Source organism: Lates calcarifer, linkage group LG24 (assembly GCF_001640805.2).
Source record: "Lates calcarifer isolate ASB-BC8 linkage group LG24, TLL_Latcal_v3, whole genome shotgun sequence".
Taxonomy (NCBI): domain Eukaryota; kingdom Metazoa; phylum Chordata; class Actinopteri; family Centropomidae; genus Lates; species Lates calcarifer.
The window spans coordinates 5544731-5565629 of NC_066856.1; the positions used below are offsets into that span (position 1 = coordinate 5544731).

General features: G+C 39.8%; 1 protein-coding gene across 1 annotated transcript in view; it reads right to left on the bottom strand.

Moving 5' to 3' along the window:
• Positions 1–20899, bottom strand: part of reck (reversion-inducing-cysteine-rich protein with kazal motifs) — a 65092-nt gene that overhangs the window by 35839 nt on the left and 8354 nt on the right. The window contains exons 2-3 of the mRNA XM_018698322.2: positions 9137–9195; positions 4815–4889 (exon numbers count right to left, since the gene is read on the bottom strand). Coding sequence (XP_018553838.1) covers positions 4815–4889; positions 9137–9195 — 134 coding nt within the window. The remainder of the gene's footprint in view (positions 1–4814; positions 4890–9136; positions 9196–20899) is intronic.

Here is a 20899-nt window from a genome sequence, read left to right on the forward strand (position 1 = left end):
TGTCCTTACTAAAAGCTTTTAAAACAAGATCTCTGTAAAAGAGAAAGATAATGTTATCTGTCTTCTAACTGTTCACTAGACTCCAGAGGCGGGTAGTATCCATTGTTACATGTATCAGTAAATAGCCTAGTGGTTCACACCTCACCACAATGATGCTCCAATGGGTGCAGAGACACCCGCAGGTCGCAGCTGTGTTTTGAGTGGTTATTCTGTTGCAAAATACCTCAGGGTGATGTTTTAACAGTGACAGATTCTTCAGCCATCTGGTGAAGATTCAGACATTCTGTTTTTTGTGGATGTTGCTAATGAAGTTCTGGACTTTTTTTGGGATTTTATGCAGATTAAACCTGCTCCTCTCACATCAAGACAAATGTTTGAATGTGATAGTGTGTCGGTGTGCACTGCCAGATACACCATTCCCTCCTGCTTGTGCAGAGATTGGCTGCTGTTGTGGGCGATTCATTGTATCCATTGTCATTTGACTCTCTGCACACTTTTTAAATAACTTTAAACAGCTAAATTGTAATGTTTGGGCATAGGGAGGATATCAAGTCATCCTAAGTCAAAATGCAAAAATCATCAGATTTATTGCTCAAGTCTGCCTCAAGTCTAAGTTGTGTGACTTGAGTCCACACATGTCTACCACATGTGGTCTCTCCAACAAGAAGACACTAAGAGGGTTCGATTTGGGTTTACCACTAACCATCTGGACAGATACTGGGACAAGAAATCCCATATCAGGCCAGAGGGGAGAGAGTCTGGTTGGAGCTGAGATGGACAAGTGGCCACTATTGCTGGCTGACACTCCTGTCAATCAAGCTAATAAGCTCCAAAATGCACTGTACCACTCTCAAAGCCCCTATCTTGTCTGAGACACAACACTGGTTTGAACCTCAACCGAATCAGATAGAAAAAGTGACACAGGAAGTGATATTAACTATTAAGACCAGAATGTTTTGAAAAACCAAATGATCGCCCTTTTAATTTGAGAGAGAAGTTGGAAGTTTTTCAAAAGAACATCAATAGAGCAACAGATTTAGCTGGTTAGTGGTACTGCGTCCTAATTCTGTATGGTTCTAGTGATGGTCTTTGCACTCTCATGTACATCCACAAACCTCTGCAATTATGTAATTTTAGCTGGCATGCTGACCCGCCATGTAGCTCTCCAAATCTGAAACGCTGCAACCCACAGCTGCGTCATCATGTGTGCATTTCCTTGGTGATAAATGGCTCATGGTTTGTACAACCAGCATTTGTAATCAGCCGGCGGTCACACAGGACAGTATTCTTCTGTCTAAGGGAACATTATCTTAGAACTCCTGTATTTGCTTCTCGCTGGGTGACAGCTTGATGGCTCACCATGGGAAATATGTCAAATATGTTGGATGAGCTGCATATAAATTGCAGTAGTTGTTTTATGCCATGCTGTCATGATTATGTCATGCAGCCAAACAATTAGCATTGTACAAACAAATCAGTACCTTTTCCATACTTTAAGACAGTATACCTTTGCTTTACCTTTTAGCTCTTTTCGACCAGGAAATAAACATAGAAACTTAACTAAGAACTAAAAGTCTATTCCGTGCTTCCCTGTTTTTCTGCAAAAGCCAGGAGAATTAGACAAATTAGACCAAGAGAGAAGAGAAATATTTTTTACATGTTAATACATTTTGCATATTATAAATCAGTATATCTTTGGTTTACCTTTGATGTACATGGTATAACTATGTAATGGTATAACTCTACTTTAACTTTGATTAACATGTGTCTATGAAGATTCTTAGTCAACCACTAGTTGTGCTACAAGTCCAGCTTATAGTCAAGGTGGTGGCATATGGCTTCAGCTTTATCTGTTAAGTATCACATTTGTACTGCCCCAGTGAAATGCTTGTGTAATTAAAAATGTCTAATAAACATATTTAGGGCTAGGGTTAGGGGCAGGCTAATTGTCCAATAATTCCTTGGCTTGGAAAAAATCTGTTGCCAAAGATTCTACTAAACAACTGGTTGAACTGTTGAAGAGACGAGAAACGTTGGTGAGGAAGTGGTGAGAAGTTTCTCTAATTTCACTGAGAACAAACATTACATTCCTTGGTTCAAAACAGTTTTCAAAAACAGGAAAACATATGAATCCTATGAAACTCCCACTGGTTTTGTGGTCAAATGTTGTGGGATTAATCATCACCAACAAGTTTGTCTGTCTCCTCTGCCTAGGGTACAGAGAGACACTGTTAGGGACATCAGCACAGAGAGACATGGAAATGGTAGAAGTAAAAAAAAAAGCCTTCGATGCTGTTATGCTTCTACAGGACAGTCATTTCTGTAAACTTAACACGTCACTGTTAACACTCCCCCTGTGTCTCTTGGCTGGAGAACAAAGGTTCCCGTCAGCGGGCGTCAGCATCATTTATGAGGCAGACTGAGAAGTAACAGTGTCTTTACATGAAGCATAAACATAATTTGTGATGAAGCAGGGGCCAATAAGGCAAGAACATGCCAGGAAGAATAATGCTGCAGTTTACATGAGCCAAAGCAGAAATCCTTCTTGTCTATCCAGAGAGCCAGGGCCTTTGTGTGTACATCTGATACAAATTGTTGCTTTTTTTTTTTCTTTTTTTTGTCTCTCATTTTTGTAATATGATTGCAGAATTCAATAGCTCCATGAGTGACCAATTAATCATTGCTTCCTTTCTAGTCAGGGCAAGCATATATACTTTATATAATGCATTCTTTGCATACTTAATATTATAAGATGAGATTGCCCCATAAAACAGTACACTGCATATGTCCCATTGTTAGTTCCATACAGCAATATCCTAATGATGACTTTCAACTCCCTTTACAACATAAGCGATCAGTTGGGGAGAAGCCTCCTAAACAGAGCACAACGTCTTATCAGTGTGGAGGAAGATGGAGAGGGAATCAGTGGACGGCCCAGGAAAGATCAAAGAGCACAGTCAGTGAGCTCCATGCACTTAAGTAACCGGTTTACAGTCAGTTTTCCTCAGCAAGATGATTTCTTAAATGTCACGTAAACAAGAAACAAGGATCTGTAAATAAAAGCAGGAAATTAGAGAAACCTGGTTTCTCCATCCAGGAAGATTGCTCCTGAAGAATGCCGAATCCTCGGTCATGTGACATAGGGGTTTCAAATCGGCTCTGTTACAAGTACACATGTGCATGACCAAGGCTTCACAGGGGGAGAGTTACAGCAGAATGGGAGGATGAAAGGAGAGATTAGTATCTTTGTAATTAGAATTATTCCATTCAAAGTTTGACTAAAACCTAAAACTAACACAAAGTATATTGGAGTCCTTCAGAGGTCGGTCAAGTTTTTGGTTTTTACAAGGCCATCTGATTTTAACCTTACTTTCTTATTGAAGCCTTGAGTATGTCTGCATCACAGCAGTCATGTTTTGTGTCTGTTAGTTGAAGGAAACAGCCCTAAGTGAATGACTCAGCTAAATTCAGTGATGTTGAAATTACCTTATTTTACCTTAGTTTTGAGCTTTTGTAAAACTTTTTTTAGTTTTGCACTTCATGGTCAGGTTTAGTATCAAAACACATATTATGGTATTATGACCTAAAACTAATGGTAAGTTTATTGCTACAATTTAATTACGATGGTGTCTGAAATAAACCTCTACATACTGTAACATCAGTTATAAGCATTGTTATAACTTTAGTTGTCTGCATGCAAATAAGGAATAAAAACAAATACTTATGTGACTTTAACTGCATATATTGTGTGTACTGTACGTGTGTATGCATTTCTTGCAGTGTTTTGCATTAGTTTAGCTAAATAAGAAGAGGACACATGTTCAAATGATAGAAAACTTTTAAGTCCGCCAAAGTCTAATTACTGGTGTGGTTCTAATAGACTGTTGGAGAGAGACGAGACAAGCACCAAACCAGCCTCCCTGCTTTGTAATTAGCTGTGGTGGGAGGATGGACTGAGCCTGTGTGTGTGTGTGTGTGTGTGTGTGTGTGGTTTAACCAGGTGCTACAGTATTCTGGTAACCATAACCACTAAGCCACTTCCTGTATACAGCAAGTCTAATGAGAGAGTTGATACTAATTTAACTGAACAAGAGTTAGCCTTAAGCAACACAATAAGACATCAGAATTTCACATGTGCTCAAAGCTCAGTCAAAGTTACATTTTACACCACAGTTAACACTATAAATAACTATTCACACTGTGATAATTCATTCAAAAAAGTTTCAGAAATAAAATGTACAACATGCAGCATTCAGCCAATCAAGGAATTTGATTTTTTTTTTTGTTTATCAGCAGATTGAGTTTGCTGTTAATGTTCTATCATTACTTTTAGAGACTTATAGTCTGTGCACAATAGCAGTAACCTGTTTCAAAAAGCTAGTTCTCAACCTGAACGGTCTACATGTGATTTTAAAATGAGTGTGATCACATAACAGAGGTGAAGTAGTTGTGCCATTCTGCTCTCATATTCAACTTTCAATGACATTCAACAACAGACAGTAGTGCAGACAAGAGAGAATTTTAACTTTCTTAACAATAAACCAATACAGCAAGACCAAAACATCAGCGTTAACCCCTAAATGCAAAATCAGTTATTCAGCACATCTAAGATTCATCCATTTGGACTTGATGCAATACAAAGCAATGTGATATGATGCAAAACCGCACAACAGTGAGTTCTAAGACGGGCTGTTTCATTTCACTGCATCTATTTGAACCAGTGATGATGATTACACCCAAGCCAGGTTAAGAAGGGGACATGTCTGCACATGAAAATACTGTCAGTGCTGTTAGCGTACAGACAGTGGACTCACCATAGACTCTGGACAGTAACTGGGTAACCTCTGGAGGAGATGCTTCAGACGAGACTCACTCTTTATAGTGGCGAGCTGCAGGACGGGAAGGAAAATACAGAATTAATAGGTGCTGTCTCCATGGCAACACTGAAGAAAAAAAGAGAGCTCAAATTCATTCATTTATTTGTTTGTTTTATACTATCAACACAATACACTTTCAGGGCAATTTTTGGTTGAAGCAAGTAAAATCAGGCAGATTTCCATTTTGCTACACCTCTGACTCACACCTCTCTCTGGGTTTAATTATCCTGCAGACCCCTGTGTTTCATGCAGATATCACTTTGAAATTGGAATTTACAGTGGGAAAAACACCTCCACAATCAGCGGCCCCTCCCTCATCTACTCTTTAGAGTCATTGGTACCGATCAGCAACAGCAGACACACTATATTATGTTCACTTTGATATATGAGACAGTAAAAATGTGCTTGTTGCACCTTTAACCTTGTGTTACGTTGTTTTCCAACACAGAGGAATGTGTTCCAGCCATGAGAAAGTGCTGGATAAAGTAGTCAGTCCCAGCAATTCAGAGATATCTTCAGTTAGACGTCAATGAGACATCCACAAGCCTGTGGTGTGTATCCACACACACACACACAGACACAATCTCAGCCATAACACATCCAAGTGTTGTGTGAACATGCAGGGTGAGAGCCTGGGAGAATGCAGCAACTGCCAACACTCTCTGGCTGAAGTGTGAAGTCATGAAACCAAGTGAGTGAGATTTACAGCTTCACACACTCAGGCCGATGGGAGGGCTGGTTGTTTTTCGTGGATTATCTCTTTTCTTCCACAGCTATTAGACATTAGAGTGACTCCAAACACCGTGAAAATTAATAGGCAGATAATACTGAAGATGCTTGATGGTCTGCAGTCTACAGTGTCACGATTCTGATCGTCACTGAAGAATGTGGACAGAGACTGTGTTTCCACTCCTGTCTGCCTGGCTTTTGTGGGAAAATAAAACCATAACACAAACAATAAACAGAGATGTTTGTGAGCTGAAACTTTGTGAGCTAGGAAATTATTCAGCAGTGTGGGTGATTTTATCAAAGTGATTATATGAAAACAGTGTTTACATTTTATCTTACTGTCTTACGCTGTTTCTTTATTACTTTCATAAAAGTTATGTTTGTATTTCGTATTCTCTTTGTTGTTTATCTCTCACTTGAGTAGGATAAGTGAGGATGTCTCATTTTAGCAACTGCTCTCAGTTCTGTTTGGACACCACTGCCAGTTTGGAGCTTATTCTTTCCTCTAAGCCAGGCTGCAGGTGGTCATAATGTGGTTGTAATCAGGTGTTCCTGGACTGTTCTTTGTTCTTGTTCTTAGCAAACCAATTCAAAGGAATGCGCGGCAGATTAACAGTAACTTCATCTGCTTCCTTTTCCATTTGCCCTTACATCCCAGCTGAACTGACAAAAAAAAAAAAAAAACACAAAAAAACACAACACCAAGCTAAGTGACAATGATTTGTTGGCGGATAATCAAACGAAATCCCCTGATGCAACAAAAGACCAACTCTGAAAACCAACGAGCAAAGTGGGCCATTTGTAAGACTCTGTCTGTCAGCATGAAAGGTGAATAAGTGGCGGCTGGCAGACTGACGGGCTCTTTCTCCAGCACTGGGCCTATCAAACTCTGCGTGCCTAAGAAAAACGGTTCCGTGCGGCAATGGCTTCCAATCATGTGCCATCGAGATCTAAGAGTCAGCAGGTTTTCGTTCCCACAAAAGTCAAAAAGAGCTGATTCCACTGATTCCTTCAATATGTTTGAAGGTTTGTCAGTCAGAACTCCTGTGGTGTTTAGTTGGAATGAAATCCTGCAGGCGTATAGATTTGTTGGCCGTAAAGAACCTTTTAGAAAACATTAGGAAACTGTAGTCTATAGATACTGTAGCACCAAATGGAATTTCATATCTTTATATGGTTCTACTAAAAGAGTCCACATTTACAAATTATGACTTATTTTTAGTTAGTTCATAGTTCATTCTGATCAGTTATCACATTTTATTCTACAAGTTAACAGAGGTAAGGGGGGAGGAGAAAATCAGCCACCAGAAAACCAAAGGAATGTGTATGCACAGAACATTGAACAGGTATTATGATACTATATCTGCATAGGTTTGATAGGGTTCAACAGTTTATGACCCAAAATCTGGCAATACAAAAACTTCATACAAGTTAGAGAACTATGGGTAACATAAAGACGTATTCAGAATGAACTTTTCCTTCATTTTTCTGAGGACTTGTGAGCACTTTTCAACATCCAGTATAGGGAGAAAATGTCAAGGTAATCGACAAAACCAAGACTTTTTAGCAGAATTGTAAGGGGCTCTGTATTCTTTGTTTAACAGTGTCTGAAAACTGTCTCCAAACCCACCTTTTTAACAGTGACTGACAATCCAACCACCACATTCACCTAATGCTATAGAGAGTTAAGAATGTAGACACTGTTTGAACTTTGTTATCTCTTTCGTTCTTCATCCTTCACACATCACTTCTGTCACTTCTCATATCTACAACTGAGTTCCTGAATTAATGTATTTGAGGAGAGACTGTTTGAAAGTGTGCCCCTGACCTCACTTTGAGCAGTTTATTACATGGAGACTACTAATACACAAAGAAGACAGAGTTTTTACAGAGAGAGGAGAGAGAGAGAGGAACTGGAGAGGCAGTATGATGCAGCCAGGCTATGATGATAGACTTTTTGCCCTGCCTTTGAGTGTGGCCTTTCTGAACAGATATAAGCACTTTTGCCATAAAACAGTCCTCCATCAATTTAGCAGTGTGCTCGTATGACACTGTCAAACTCATGATGGACAGTTAAACAAAAAGGATACAAATCTTTGCTTTTAATAGACACATTCTTCTTTCTTGTCAAAACCTGACGCAGACCTACATTACCCACAGTGTAACTTGCTAACAGTTCATCTGGCAGATGGGAGTACGCTAGTAGCTGCTAATACCCTAGAGTCTCTAGCCTCAAGCAGAGATATGAGGGGTGGGCCACAGAGGTCTGGTAAGCTCTCCTCTGTCTAACTCCACACTTGTTCACACACTTTTTAATTGTCAAACTTTCAGCCTTCAAACTCAACAGACAAGTCACGTCACTTAAGGGTATTTATCGGATTTCACACAACTCCTCTGGAGTAGTCAGTCTCCACACTCAACAAATGAAAAACACAAAAAAGTTTCAGTAAAGACAGTAAAAAAAAGACGTGTAAAAAACTATATCAAAGCCTGGACCCAAAGATATTTCACTATGACCTGTATATGTTAACACATCCCCAGAAAACTCTAGGTTGCTGAAATTTGTGACATTCAGCTTTACTTAATTTTATTCCCCCTTGATATCAAATGTACCAGAGGAGCAGTATCAAGAGAGCTTGGAGCCACAGGGCAGCCTTTACTCTTGAGCCTTTATTGTTCTATATATAACCACCCAAACCTTTGAAGAACCGCTCATTTTCGGGGTGTAACCGGGCACAAGGCAGCTTCCATTAGAGCTAAAAATGGTCCTGTGATTACAACGTGTGCCTGACACCCATCCCCTATACCCCAACACTAAACCACACCCACCCATACACTCAAGTCCTTAACCACAATCTCTGAGGGGTGTTTTGAGGCCATTACACTTCTAAAAGGCCATTATCTCTCCTTCTCCATCTTTTTCATCTTTATCACTCTTTTTTTGCTTTCTTTTTTCCACGCTCTCTGTCTTTAGAGACGCCCCTCCCCCTTCTCCACTACTTTTTGTCCATCTTCATCTGTCATTTAACGTCCTTTTCTATCCATGCTCTGTCTTTCTTTCTTTGGCTGGCAAAATGATGATGTCAACCAGTGGGCGCACAATAAGTTCTGTCCAACCTCCCTCTTAAATTGCCCCCCCCCCCCGTGCATGCACACACACACACACACACACACTTCAAAAGCAGGAATAAGGTTTGAACTCTCTGCCTGTTTGTTGCTTGCAGAGAAAAGCTTCTTTCACATCTTCTTTATGTCTCTTTTGCGTAAAGAAGAACATGAAGGCTTCAGAGAGAGGGAGAGGGAGAGGGAGAGAGAGAGGGAGAAAGCGTCACCTGCTCCCAATTGAAACAGGGTGAGGCAGAACTTTTATTCTGCACTTCAAAGAGCCAAGAGACAAAAAAAACTTCCACCACTCACACACCACTCCCCTTCAAAAACCTCTATTCATGGGCCGACTATAATGGGCTGAGGAGTGAGCTTGTGTGTGTGTGTGTGCATGTGCGTGTGTGTATGTGTTTGTGTGTTCATACCTGGTCACAAGCTTCTTTACAAGATGAGAACTCGGCAGCATGGTGGCAACAGGCGGGGTCTGTAGACAAAAACACTGGTGGTTTAGAATATCATCATTTGTGGAACTAAAAAAACAGAGTTTGTCCTGAGGATGGTGCTACAGATAAGGTCATGAAACCACAAAGTGGTTCATGCCTCTGGGAAGATGAATGCTAAATGTAATTTTGCCACTCATAGAATATTAAGGCTTCTTGTGTAGCTACAGCCTGATAATGGGGGTAAACAAATTCATAGAAAATTAAAATTCATACATTCACACCCTACGTAAAGTTCGGTCATTAGTTTTGGAATTTTTTTCAACAACCATTTCCTAATTTCTGCAGACTTAAGCCGACTTACAACAACTTATACAGCTGCCCCAAACTTATCCATGCTTGTCACCACTTCATAGCATTTTTTCTTCTAAGAGTAGTTGGTACAACAGAGTTAATAAGAAAACTAGCCAATACATCAATGGGATGGATGTACATGTCAGAGTTCACCAAAGCTGAACTGTATGCAGACTCTGTGTTGGTGTGACCGACCTTTACAATGTTCTGATGTGATGATACTGACTACTTAGCTGTCAACGTGTTCCATGAAATAAATAAAAAATGAACAAAATCTAGTCCATCTGAAGTGTATAATGACCACTGTTGTTCAGGCCCAGAGAAGTTAACTACCCCAGCATTGTATATTACATTATATGGATTTCCCATGGTTGTTAAATATAAAGTGTTTATTTGGTATGAATATTTATGTATAAGAAATTTGCTTAGTCTCCATGCACTGGCTCTCCTAAAGTCAGTCCCAGCCCAAAACACTGGTTGAGTCAAGTTGAAACAGACTCTAGGGGATGACACTGGGGGAAAGATTCTCTAAAATAGCAGCCATTCTCTAAACACTGACTGTATGTATTTGTGAGATGAAGCTTGGTTCTGTGGCAAAGACATAATCATCTTGTGCACATGCAGAGTTCCAAGGCACCATTTATATCAACTATATAAATAATATCCTCTTGTCTGAAAGCTGGACAGGAGTAATAAACACACACACGCACAGAGAGGAGATGTTGGCTGGCAGCAGAGCTCTAAACCACAGTCCAGCCCAGGGTTCCAGTAAGTGACTTGGCTCAGTTTGCTGTCAACAAATTGCTCCCACCTCCTCATGTGTGGATTTCACAACGCTTTAACACTGTGATGCTGAGCCAGACAGATATCCAACTCCTCAGATGTGCTGGCAGGTGGGCACTATCTGCCACAGTATGTGTCTTGTCTTTAATACATATATATCCATAATATTTACTCCACTTTATAGGTGAAACTCAATTTAAGTTGTCACGCCCACCAAACAGTCCGTCAGGTACTGCAGGTCTATCACAGCGCCAACTGTTATGTAGAGACCTGTTATTTCAGGTCAACATTTCCACCCTGACCAGCGGTCAAGTAGAAAGCGAAGCCATTTTTAAAAAGGTGCACCGCCACATAAACATACTAAGCACACTAAGCATATGGAGTGTAACTGAATGGATAAACTGTTTTGACTGATTACACACCGAGCTTGATCTAAGCAGAGAAAAGCTCTTCAACACTCTTTGATCACTGATACATCGTTTAAGTACAGCTGCTCATGAAGTAAAGGTGTTGTCACTGATGTATCCTACAGAGGTGAAAACCATAAATCCATCTGTTGATTTGAATTGTTTTGTTCAGTTTAATTCCTGGGTGAAAGGTGAGTTTTATTGCATATGTTACTTTAAGAAAAGGTGGGTTATTTCTTTTTTCAAAAGTTAAAAAGTGCTTTAAAGGCACATCAGTGTGCACACCATTGCTCACATGGACTGAACACCTTTGAAACGAATGACTGTGACAGAGGATTGTGAACGCTACATGCTACATGCTTAGTGTACCGTAAATGCTGTTTGCCCACCTCACAAATCCTGAAATAGTGATTATGCAGCCACCTCTACTCATTTAATATGAATTTAATTTAATATATAAAGTATCAACTGACACTGCACTTAAAGCCTAACTGTAACAATTTCTTCTGTAGCAATGGAGTAACTATCAACCACCACCCAGTCAAGCTCTGAGGGTACCTGAAACAGACCCACCCTTCGTGCTGAAGCTAACAGGCTTTAAACACTTTCACTAAGCAGAGAGAGAATCAAGAGTTCATAACCTGTAACCTCATAACCTGTAACACATCAAGCTCTTAATACACTGTAAGTGACACTGTAAGTTTGAGCACTGCTTACTACCATGTCAGATTTTTATATTCCCTGAGAGTGAATGACAGAATGAGGAGAAAAGATACAGAAAAGAGGGAGAAATTCAGGATGGAAAAAAGCATACAACTGTTTCAAAATTAAGGAGGAAAAGAGAGAAACTGATTCAGAAGCAGCCCAGGAGTCAGGTGAGGCATTCAAAAGACAGTAGAAGTGTACCCCGACATTTGTTGCCATCCCCCTTTCTCTCCCATTATTTCTTGTCTTGCTCAAAAAAATATAGAGTAGAAGTGACTTTTTGTAATACAGTAGTTTTACATCTTGAGGGCATAGTCTAGGAGTGGATTTTGAACCTATTCTAATTAAAACTAATGTATAAAAGCTTTACGCATCATAGTTATTTCAAACAAGTGTCCAAAATGGATCTAGCTGAGGGAATAATGAGTGGTGACTTAAATTCTGCTGTATCCCTTTCCTTATTTGGAGCTCTCTCTTCCAGTCCCTGTTGCCCCCACCAAGCAACCAGCAGCCCCTTTGTTACACTCCTCCCAAATTGACCGCTGCTGGCAGGCATTATGAGACTTTAAAGAAAATGAATGTACTTGACAGGCCTGACACAGGCAGATGAAAGCCATAACACCCGCTTATCAGTATATTCATGTGCGTGAGGAAGTGTGTGTGTGACTACATTTGTGTCTGCATGTGTGTGTGTGTGTGAGAGAGAGAGAGAGAGAGAGAGCAACCCGCCCAGTAGTGTGTCCTCAGCTGCCTAACACGGGAGTTTCTGGATTCCATCAGTGGGTCTGTTACACTCATCTTTGATGCTCTAAAGAAGAGTAGGCTTCCACTGTGTGTGTGTGTGTGTGTGTGTGTGTGTGTGTGTGTGCTTGTACGTATGAGATGTGGAGAGTGTGCATGAATGAGTAAATAATTAAGAGTAAAACTGAAGCCTGCTTTGAACTCTAAATTGAGCTTTTTACGGTTGAAAGTGACCTTTATTTGGTTATATTAAACAGTGTGAAAAGTCTCAATATTGTTAAAGCTATAATACACTATTTTTGTGGCCACTTGGGGGCAGAAGAAATCAGTCACCTATTTAGTCATCCAGCAGACACAGAGAGTGCATTAGCATTCATTAGGAGTTGTGTTTGTGTCCACCTGATGAGTTAAATCCAATGTTTCTCTCCTTATAGCTCTACTTTTGTCTCCACCAACTGCTGAGAAAAATATCTGGCTCTTAAACTGATAAATGCTTCACAGTGCTCACTAGCTAGTTTCAAATTTTGCCTGTCTGCTTGTGGTCTGCTGGTTGTCTAGTCTCTACAGGCCTCTACAGATTTTGTACAATTTAGAAAACAAAGTACCTCCAGATGCTGATTCTCAGATGTTTTGGTGTTATGATTATGCCATCGGAACGGTTTTGCTTGCAAGTGTCCTCCTCTATTTGTATTTATTAGCTTAGTTTACTGATGGGTCAATAAAGCAGAAATAAATCTAGCTGATTTTTAAGAATGCCCTCTGGACCACAAAGCAAACCACTTCTAATTCTCTGTCATGCTACTACAGCGTAAATGTTTAATTCAAATAGCTCACGTCAGTTCAGTTCAGTTCGAACTCTTGACAAAAAGTGACAGCCCTGGTGCTGGGCAGGTAGTGTACAGTGGGTTCAAAGCTTTTTCACTGAAAACAGCTGCTAGTTAATGAGAGCAGAATTTGCAATGCAGGAATCAAAACAAAGAGCTACAAGACACAAAAAAGTTCCATATGTGGTGAAGCTGAACTTCAGATCTGTAAGTCTCCAGTTTCCAGGAGGTCTAAAAGTCAACATCCATGACCGCATTATCTTCACACCTTCTCTCCTCATTTAAAGCAGGTTTTATGTGAGGGTTAAGCACTCTGAACTGACCCAAGCCAACAGTCTGTAGTGTTGAAAAATCATGTTTTCTTGACCTAATTTCCCTGATTTTGTTTGTCTGTCTGTGTACTTTCTGGCCTGAATGAACTGAAAACAAATGAACTCTCTCCCTTCCTCTCTCTCTCTCTCTCTCTCTCACACACACACACACACACACACACAAAGCTTTTCCAAACAATGGCAGGTGACATAATAATTTGAGGGAGGGGGAGGGATGATGGAGGCCATTCAGTCATGTACAGTATGAGGCCCCTGGCTGGCTGCTAATGAGTACTGGCCCCATTCTGGCTCTGCATACGCACAACAGGAACACAAACTCCCCCTCAGCTACATTGTTACATTCAGAGGCACTAGAATGAAGCACAGTGTGGCAAAACCTCTCCGCTGCACCTCATTCAGCAACCACATTACAGTTTTCCATTTCTTGTAGAGTACTACACAAAATACTGTCTTAAGAATCTGTATTTGAGAATGTTGGACTGCAGCATGAGAGTTAATGTGTTGACAGATGATCAGATGATCTAAACAAACCTCCGGGTTAACAAAATGTATTGTAGTAACTTTATTTTAAATTGGATGACAGATATGGCCTTTATTATTCCAGACTTCTGGACATACAGAACAACTACCAGATATCTGTTTTAAATAGCCACTTAACAGCTTACCTTTAAACAACAATAAACACAAACGTTATAGTCCAACAAATGTACCTTTTAAAATGTCAGCATGTCTGATCTCTTTGGGGAATGTCTGCTTTGACGTGCTGGAGTTGTGCATAAATGCTAATATGCAGCGTCGATCCTAGTCACATGACCAAGTACTCAGCTGATGTCCTATCACTGTCGTGTTAGTGGAGGCAAAACCAAACTTTTGCATAATCTAAATTTATATTTCTGTTGTCTTGACGACATACTTTAATTACACAATAGTAGACTATCGAATATTGTATTATGGAATTAATTTATTATTTGGGATATTTTCCACTGGACATTTTGGCTGCCTAATATAAATTCTGGGTAGTTGTGTAAATACCCCACCACCACCACCACACACACACACACACACACACACACACAAACAAAACAAACAAACAAAAAATCCGAATTAAAAAAATAAACTAAAGCTCATACTTGATGGATAAATATTATATGAGAAAAGGAGAACTGTCCTTTATTAATATTCAATGCTACTTTTTAAGAGAAAATTGACAGTAAAATACATTGTAATTTATAATGCATTGTATTATACATTTTGTTCTGTTATTTAAACTGGTTTATCATATTTTTCAGGCCTGAGCAGAGCCTGCATTCTTTCTCTCAGCCTGCAGGTACAGTGGGGTTGGGACCTGGCTGCTGGCACAAGATGGATATAGTATTTCTATCCGGTGTCATGCTTTCATGCATAACACTTTGTCTGTTTTGTATTCTGTTTGTGGTTTGTTTTGCATTGTCTCTGTTGTACTTGTTATGCATGTGTTTCGTGTTTTTTTTTTTTTTAATGGTGGAATATTTATGGTGGAATATTTGGACAATATTTGCACACTTCTTGTTGTCAATGCTTAGGAATCGCTTATTATCTCGGCACAAAAAAATAAATAAATAAACTCAGTTTAATAAACCACAGAATACTGTGAATGAGTCCATTTTCACATTGTTTTCTGAGAATCTGCTCATGTTCTTAAAGTAGGAAACACCAGGCCTGTGGACAAAAACGTATGAAATTGTTAATGACAGGCTGCATCCATCACTGATACAGAACTAAGTGTGTTTACATAACAGGCTCCTGTGTCTAAATGACTAAAAAACATCACTTTAAAAGACAGATAAAGCCAGCAATGTCACAGATTTCATGTCTGAAAGAGGCTTTTGAAATCTGAACCGCATAAGTACCTTTGAAAACGTACACACACACACACACACACACACACACACCTTACTCCCAGAGATAATGTCATGTCAACATGAGGTCTGAGATCTCCGCAGGAGGAACATGTGGCACAACTGTGGGGGGTTACTCAAAACACTATTATCCGCGTGTGTGTGCTGTGATGATGAAGTGTGTTGGGTGACGGAGAAAAACAAAGCCATGTGGGGGGTTTGAATCAACACTGAGAGACAGGCTGCCACTCAGTGAGTGAGAGACAACACGCTGTAAAATGTATCTGTGCTCAAAATCCATCCTGCGAATCACATTAACACTTTTTTTAAGCACTGCATGGTCAAAAATTGCAGCTTCAACCAACAACTATGAGCATTAGCCACAGCCTAATCTGCAGACATAGATGTCTGCATCTCTGCCGTGTGTGTGTGCTCATCAAAGGACATTTTAAGAATTCAAAACAACATCACATCCAAATAATACACCATCTAAGAGACAGAGGAGGGAAAATAGAGAAACCAAACAGGAAAAGAAAAGCCATCCTCTAAATGGCAGTAACAGTCATAGTGCATGAGAATTGCACATTAACTCCAAATCTGAATTCTCATTGGAAACGATGGTGACATGGATGTGGTGGAAATGTGGTGTAAAATAGTGAATGTGGCCAGCTGGTGGCCATCTTTTAGCCAAACTAGATGCAGGGAGCATCATTCCAGTGTGGAGTGAGAGAAATATCTGCTCTGTGATGGTAAACACTGCTGCGGTTTGTGTGGAGTGGAAAAATCACATAAGCTGGGAACTGAGAAGATTCTGCCTTTGAGAATTTTCACGAAATGTTGTGCAATGTCTAAAATACAAAATATTTGTCAGTTTCAAAGACTTTTCAAGGCTGATACAAATTCTTTAGATCCAAAAGAAGAGAACTACTCCTATCTAATTTTCTCAACATAAACACTGAGAGAGAGTGATTTCCTAAAACAGCTGGTCATTGTAGTTCTTAGCAAACGTTACTCAAATAGGAGGGAAAAGTGCATTTGTTAGGGACTATTTTCAGCAGTGGATTAATACACCATTGGTGTGCTAATGAGTAATTTGAGGGAGCAGATGTAAATGCTGGACTTTGAAACAGAGTCATACATTACATTGTAAATTAGTTGATGATGATTCTTTTTCAATTTACTCAAGAACATTTTTCACCTGTAATTTTACTTCTACTTGAAAAAATGGATCTGATTCTGACCGGTTCATTTTGAATATGTACCTGTTTCCACACATTATCACAATTTACATATTCCATTATTTTTGTTCGTACATACTTCACAACTGTAGCAACCCCGTCTACCAAAGCCTCCATAACTACAGAATCAGTTTACCAATGGGAAAGTAAAATCAAGATGAGTCTTTACGCAGTCTGAACGCATCATCAACAACCTTTAAAAACTTCTATGTGACAACAGCTCTGATTTACAGCACACATTTCCAGGCAACCACAGTTTAATGGATTTAGTAAACTGAATACTCATCATTAACATTCCAAAAAAAACATTCACAATGTTGTTTGGCATTCCCTGACTGTTGATTCCCACTGGAATAAACTGAGTTCATCTAGAGGCAATATGATTCCTGCTTCTTCCTCCTCTGCCACAGCTAAAGAGACAGACATTTCTCTCAGGAGTTGGTAGAAAGAGAATAAATATTATGTTACAGTCGTCAGGTGGACACAGACAAGTGCAAATGAATGATAATTGCTCTGTCTGCTGGATGTGTAAATAGGCAACTGTTTGCTAATTCATTTGCCATAACAGCTTGGCAATATGTGCTAATATGTTAAATTGTGTGTGTGTGTGTGTGTGTGTGTGTGTGTTGTCTGCTGCCCACAAGTGGACAAAAGATTACAATAATACTGGTACTTCAGTCTTCATTTTTATGATGATTTTTATCTTTATCAGAGGTGATCACTGTTTTATGCTTGCTGAGGGGATGTAGCATATAACTGAACACACTGAATAAAGAAAACAACTGTTGCATGAGTAACATTCGCTGACAAGACAAAGCTCCTACAGTACTACAGAAGACATTATACAACTGTTAACACCTGATGAGTATTCTTTGTGAAGTGACTTTGACATATAAAATTATTGGAGTGCCCCTTTAACAGAGACTACATCTGCAGTATTCATGTTGGCTAACTGGCTAACACTGTGTTCGTGTCAAAACAAAATGTGTTCACTTAGTGTTTCCACACTATTTGTGTAGCAACCTCTGTCCGCAGTGAAACATCTAAACACCATTAAATTGTATGACTATTAAATAGTTATTTATTCGCAGCTGAAAAAAACATCCTTATGTTTTTAATTTACACTTTTTTATAACTGTGATATCATCTGATAAAATCAACATAAATCCTGGTTAATGACAAAAGCCCTGCAGTGTGTTCAACTGTTTTGACATGTAAAATAAATAATTACAGAGAAGGTTAGAGGCCACAGACAGTCTTTCTTAACTCTACTGGTTCACAGCAGCCACCCCCCCCCCAACCCTCACTGGGCAGCTGAGGTCATCGTTTTGCAAAAGTGCAATTTACCCTGAACGCCATTTAGAGATTTATACACTGTGGAAATGGTTACGGAAAAGCTCAACTTTCGGACAAGAAAAATGTTTTAGTCTGGACTGAGGGCTGAAACAGAGAGAAAAAGATGCATTTACCTGGGACCTACTCAGGAAAGAAAAACAGGTTGCAAACAGCAGAAATGTCAGAAACTGACTGTACTTATAAATGGACTGTACTTATATAGCGCTTTCTAGTCTTTTCGACCACTCAAAGTGCTTCACACTAGAGATCACATTCACCCCATTCACACAGCACTTGCTCTATACATTAGTGCTTTCTAACACATACACATTTGCACACCGATGACACATCGGAGGCAATTTAGGGTTCAGTATCTTGCCCAAAGATACTTCGGCACGCGGACTGGAGGAGCCGGGAATTCGAACCACCGAACTTCTGATTGGTGGGCAACTGCTCTACCTCCTGAGCCACAGCCGCCCCCAAACTGAGAATTAAAGAATAAATGGAGCAGTACAGGACAAAATGGCAGATGGAAAACTGCAAAACCCCCACACCTGTTAGCATGGAGAAAATTAAAGTATTGTACTAGACATGATAGACCTCAACAGGAAAGTACAGCACAGGAATCAATTAAGAACAGGACGCAATTGGACAGAAAAGTTTGAAAGAGCTTGCTATTTGTACTGTTACCAGTCCAACTTATCACAGCATGACTATTACAGAAAGCTAATTTCTTCAGTTCTGTTTTCTCTCCACCAAAGTGCCACGCATCAGAGCCACTGGGCTGCTCCACTTCAAATAGCGAGGATAAAAAAGCACTATTTCAGTTATGACAAACAATCTGGAAATAGCAGCAACGCTAGTGACTGAGAGCCAGCTGCTGCGATGATAAGGAGAGGAATTTCAGTGCACCCCCTTCTATTTAAATGTAACATTACTCTGGGTTTCCTGCCAGCCAGTTTCCTGTGTGTGTATGTATGCATGGGTATAATGGTGTGACTTGGCGCTCTCTTTCAGGATGTTTGGAGGTTTCAGAAAGCGTTAAATTGAACCTTTTTAAGATGAAAATGATTTTTGTTCAATTAATGATTAGAATTCAAAGCATTTTTTTTCCTGATTGAGCAGCCAATTAAAGTTATTATTGCATAAATGGGCTGCAGTGTATGAAAAGGACAGCAGGAAATAAACTGCTGCATATTAATCAAAGGGAACGTGTATTTCTCAATCAGACTGGCAACCACAACAACTGTGTCAAATACTGTGCTTTATCATTCTCAACCACACTGCCATACAGTTACAGTTCATTCTTTTATAAACCAGCTTAAAAGAATTGTGAATATTCAGTTTTAATACCTGGTTCCATTATCTGTTTTCATACTCCCTAAGGAATCATAGGGGGCGTAGTGTGAGCAGCACGTTAGCAGAGCAGGGGCAACTTTAGTCCTCCATCTGTGATGTGTTCAGACACAGTACTGAGTGAAGGCAATCCGTGTTTGGCCAGTGCACAGAGCCCAACGCGCAATCACTGAAAATACGCACGTAAAAAATGAGCTATTACACAGCCTGTGTAGACACTGCAGAGTGCACTAACTGGGTGATTAAAGGTGACAGGTTACATACACAATGCACAGTGCACAGGAGGAACAGGGGTCCAAAAGCCCCCTATTGGTTCAATTTTTGCCACAGGGCCTCATTAGTGAATTTAATCTAGCCCTGGTCTTTACGTGTTTACTTTGATACACTACAAAACCAAATAGAAACCAATAGCTGTCTGGAGCGAAGGAAAATACTAAAATTAGAGCAGTAAACTACAATATCCTTTGAGGAATGGTTGGTAAATGATTTGTAGCAACACAAGCAAAAATGCAGATACCAATTATAACTGTTTTTTGGGGAGGTTGTAAGTTTGTTTGTTTTTTAAAGCTAAAATCAGTAAAACTTTAACATGCTACTGTGATGAATTTAGTACACCTGAAGGAATCTACTCAACAAAATTCACCGGTAACGATTATATCTAACAGGGGACTATTAAAAAATGTGGCTTGATTTTATGGGAGACAATTGGGCACACGGATATCACAGTGGCGGGGCATTTTGATTTTAAATGATAGATTTGCTTTAAAAAAGAAAAAAAGAAAAAAAGTGCTGTGCTCACATGGCCATATGCACCCCAGTGTCTTACACTGTAATCCCATTGTAGATGTAGACATGTGAGTATTGTATTAGGACAGACTTGAAAAACTGAACCCCTCAAGGTTCATTGTCACAATGCTGTACTCCAGATCAAACTACTTAATTGTCATGATCTGTTTGCTTAAATAAAGGAATGGCAAAACACAGTAGAATACTACAATGTAGACTTTGTGATGTTGAACTAATTCCACACTAACTTACATTTATTTAACTTTACTGTGTGTAGGAATACACAGCCACGCATACACAGAGCAGAGAAGCCTCTTGTACGCTACCACCCTCCTTCCTGCATTCCTCAGCGCCGCTGCAGACTCTCTGGGGGGAGAGTTTAATGGATGGAGGTCAAAGGTCACTTCCTGTGCATGGATTAATTGAGATTTGCCATACGAGGCCATGCATTAAAGATGTGTTTGGAAGAGAAGATTTATAGAAACATGCTTTTTTTTTTCCACCATGCGTTTTCATTCAGGTAAAACATTACCAAGATCAACCTTTTCTTCACCTAGGGTATCAGCTGAGTGTTTTGCAAAAAACGAACAGAATTCAGGAAAGCTGGACAGGCAGGACAGGCCTATGTCCTGCTCTGTTTAATATACTTGGTGAAAACAGGGCTTTAACAGGACCCGTGTGTGTGTGTATTGTCCATTGTTACATCAATACATCACTATGCAAATCAGTTAGGAGTGGTGAAGTTCGGGATACTCACAACAAGTTGACTTTTAATAGGAGACTGCGTGCACGCACAGTCACCTCACTTTACATGCCCTTTGTACAACATTGCTGACAAGGACTGAGCGGGTACAGCACTGCTCTCTCATGGCGTACTGTGTGACGATCAGGGTCAGTAAGAGTCTGTACCTTTGGTAACTACACTTGTGCCATGTCAGCAGTTGGCTGAATTTACAACTTTCCAGTACAGAGTTACAAAAATACAACACATATAAAAAGTAGCTAGCTAG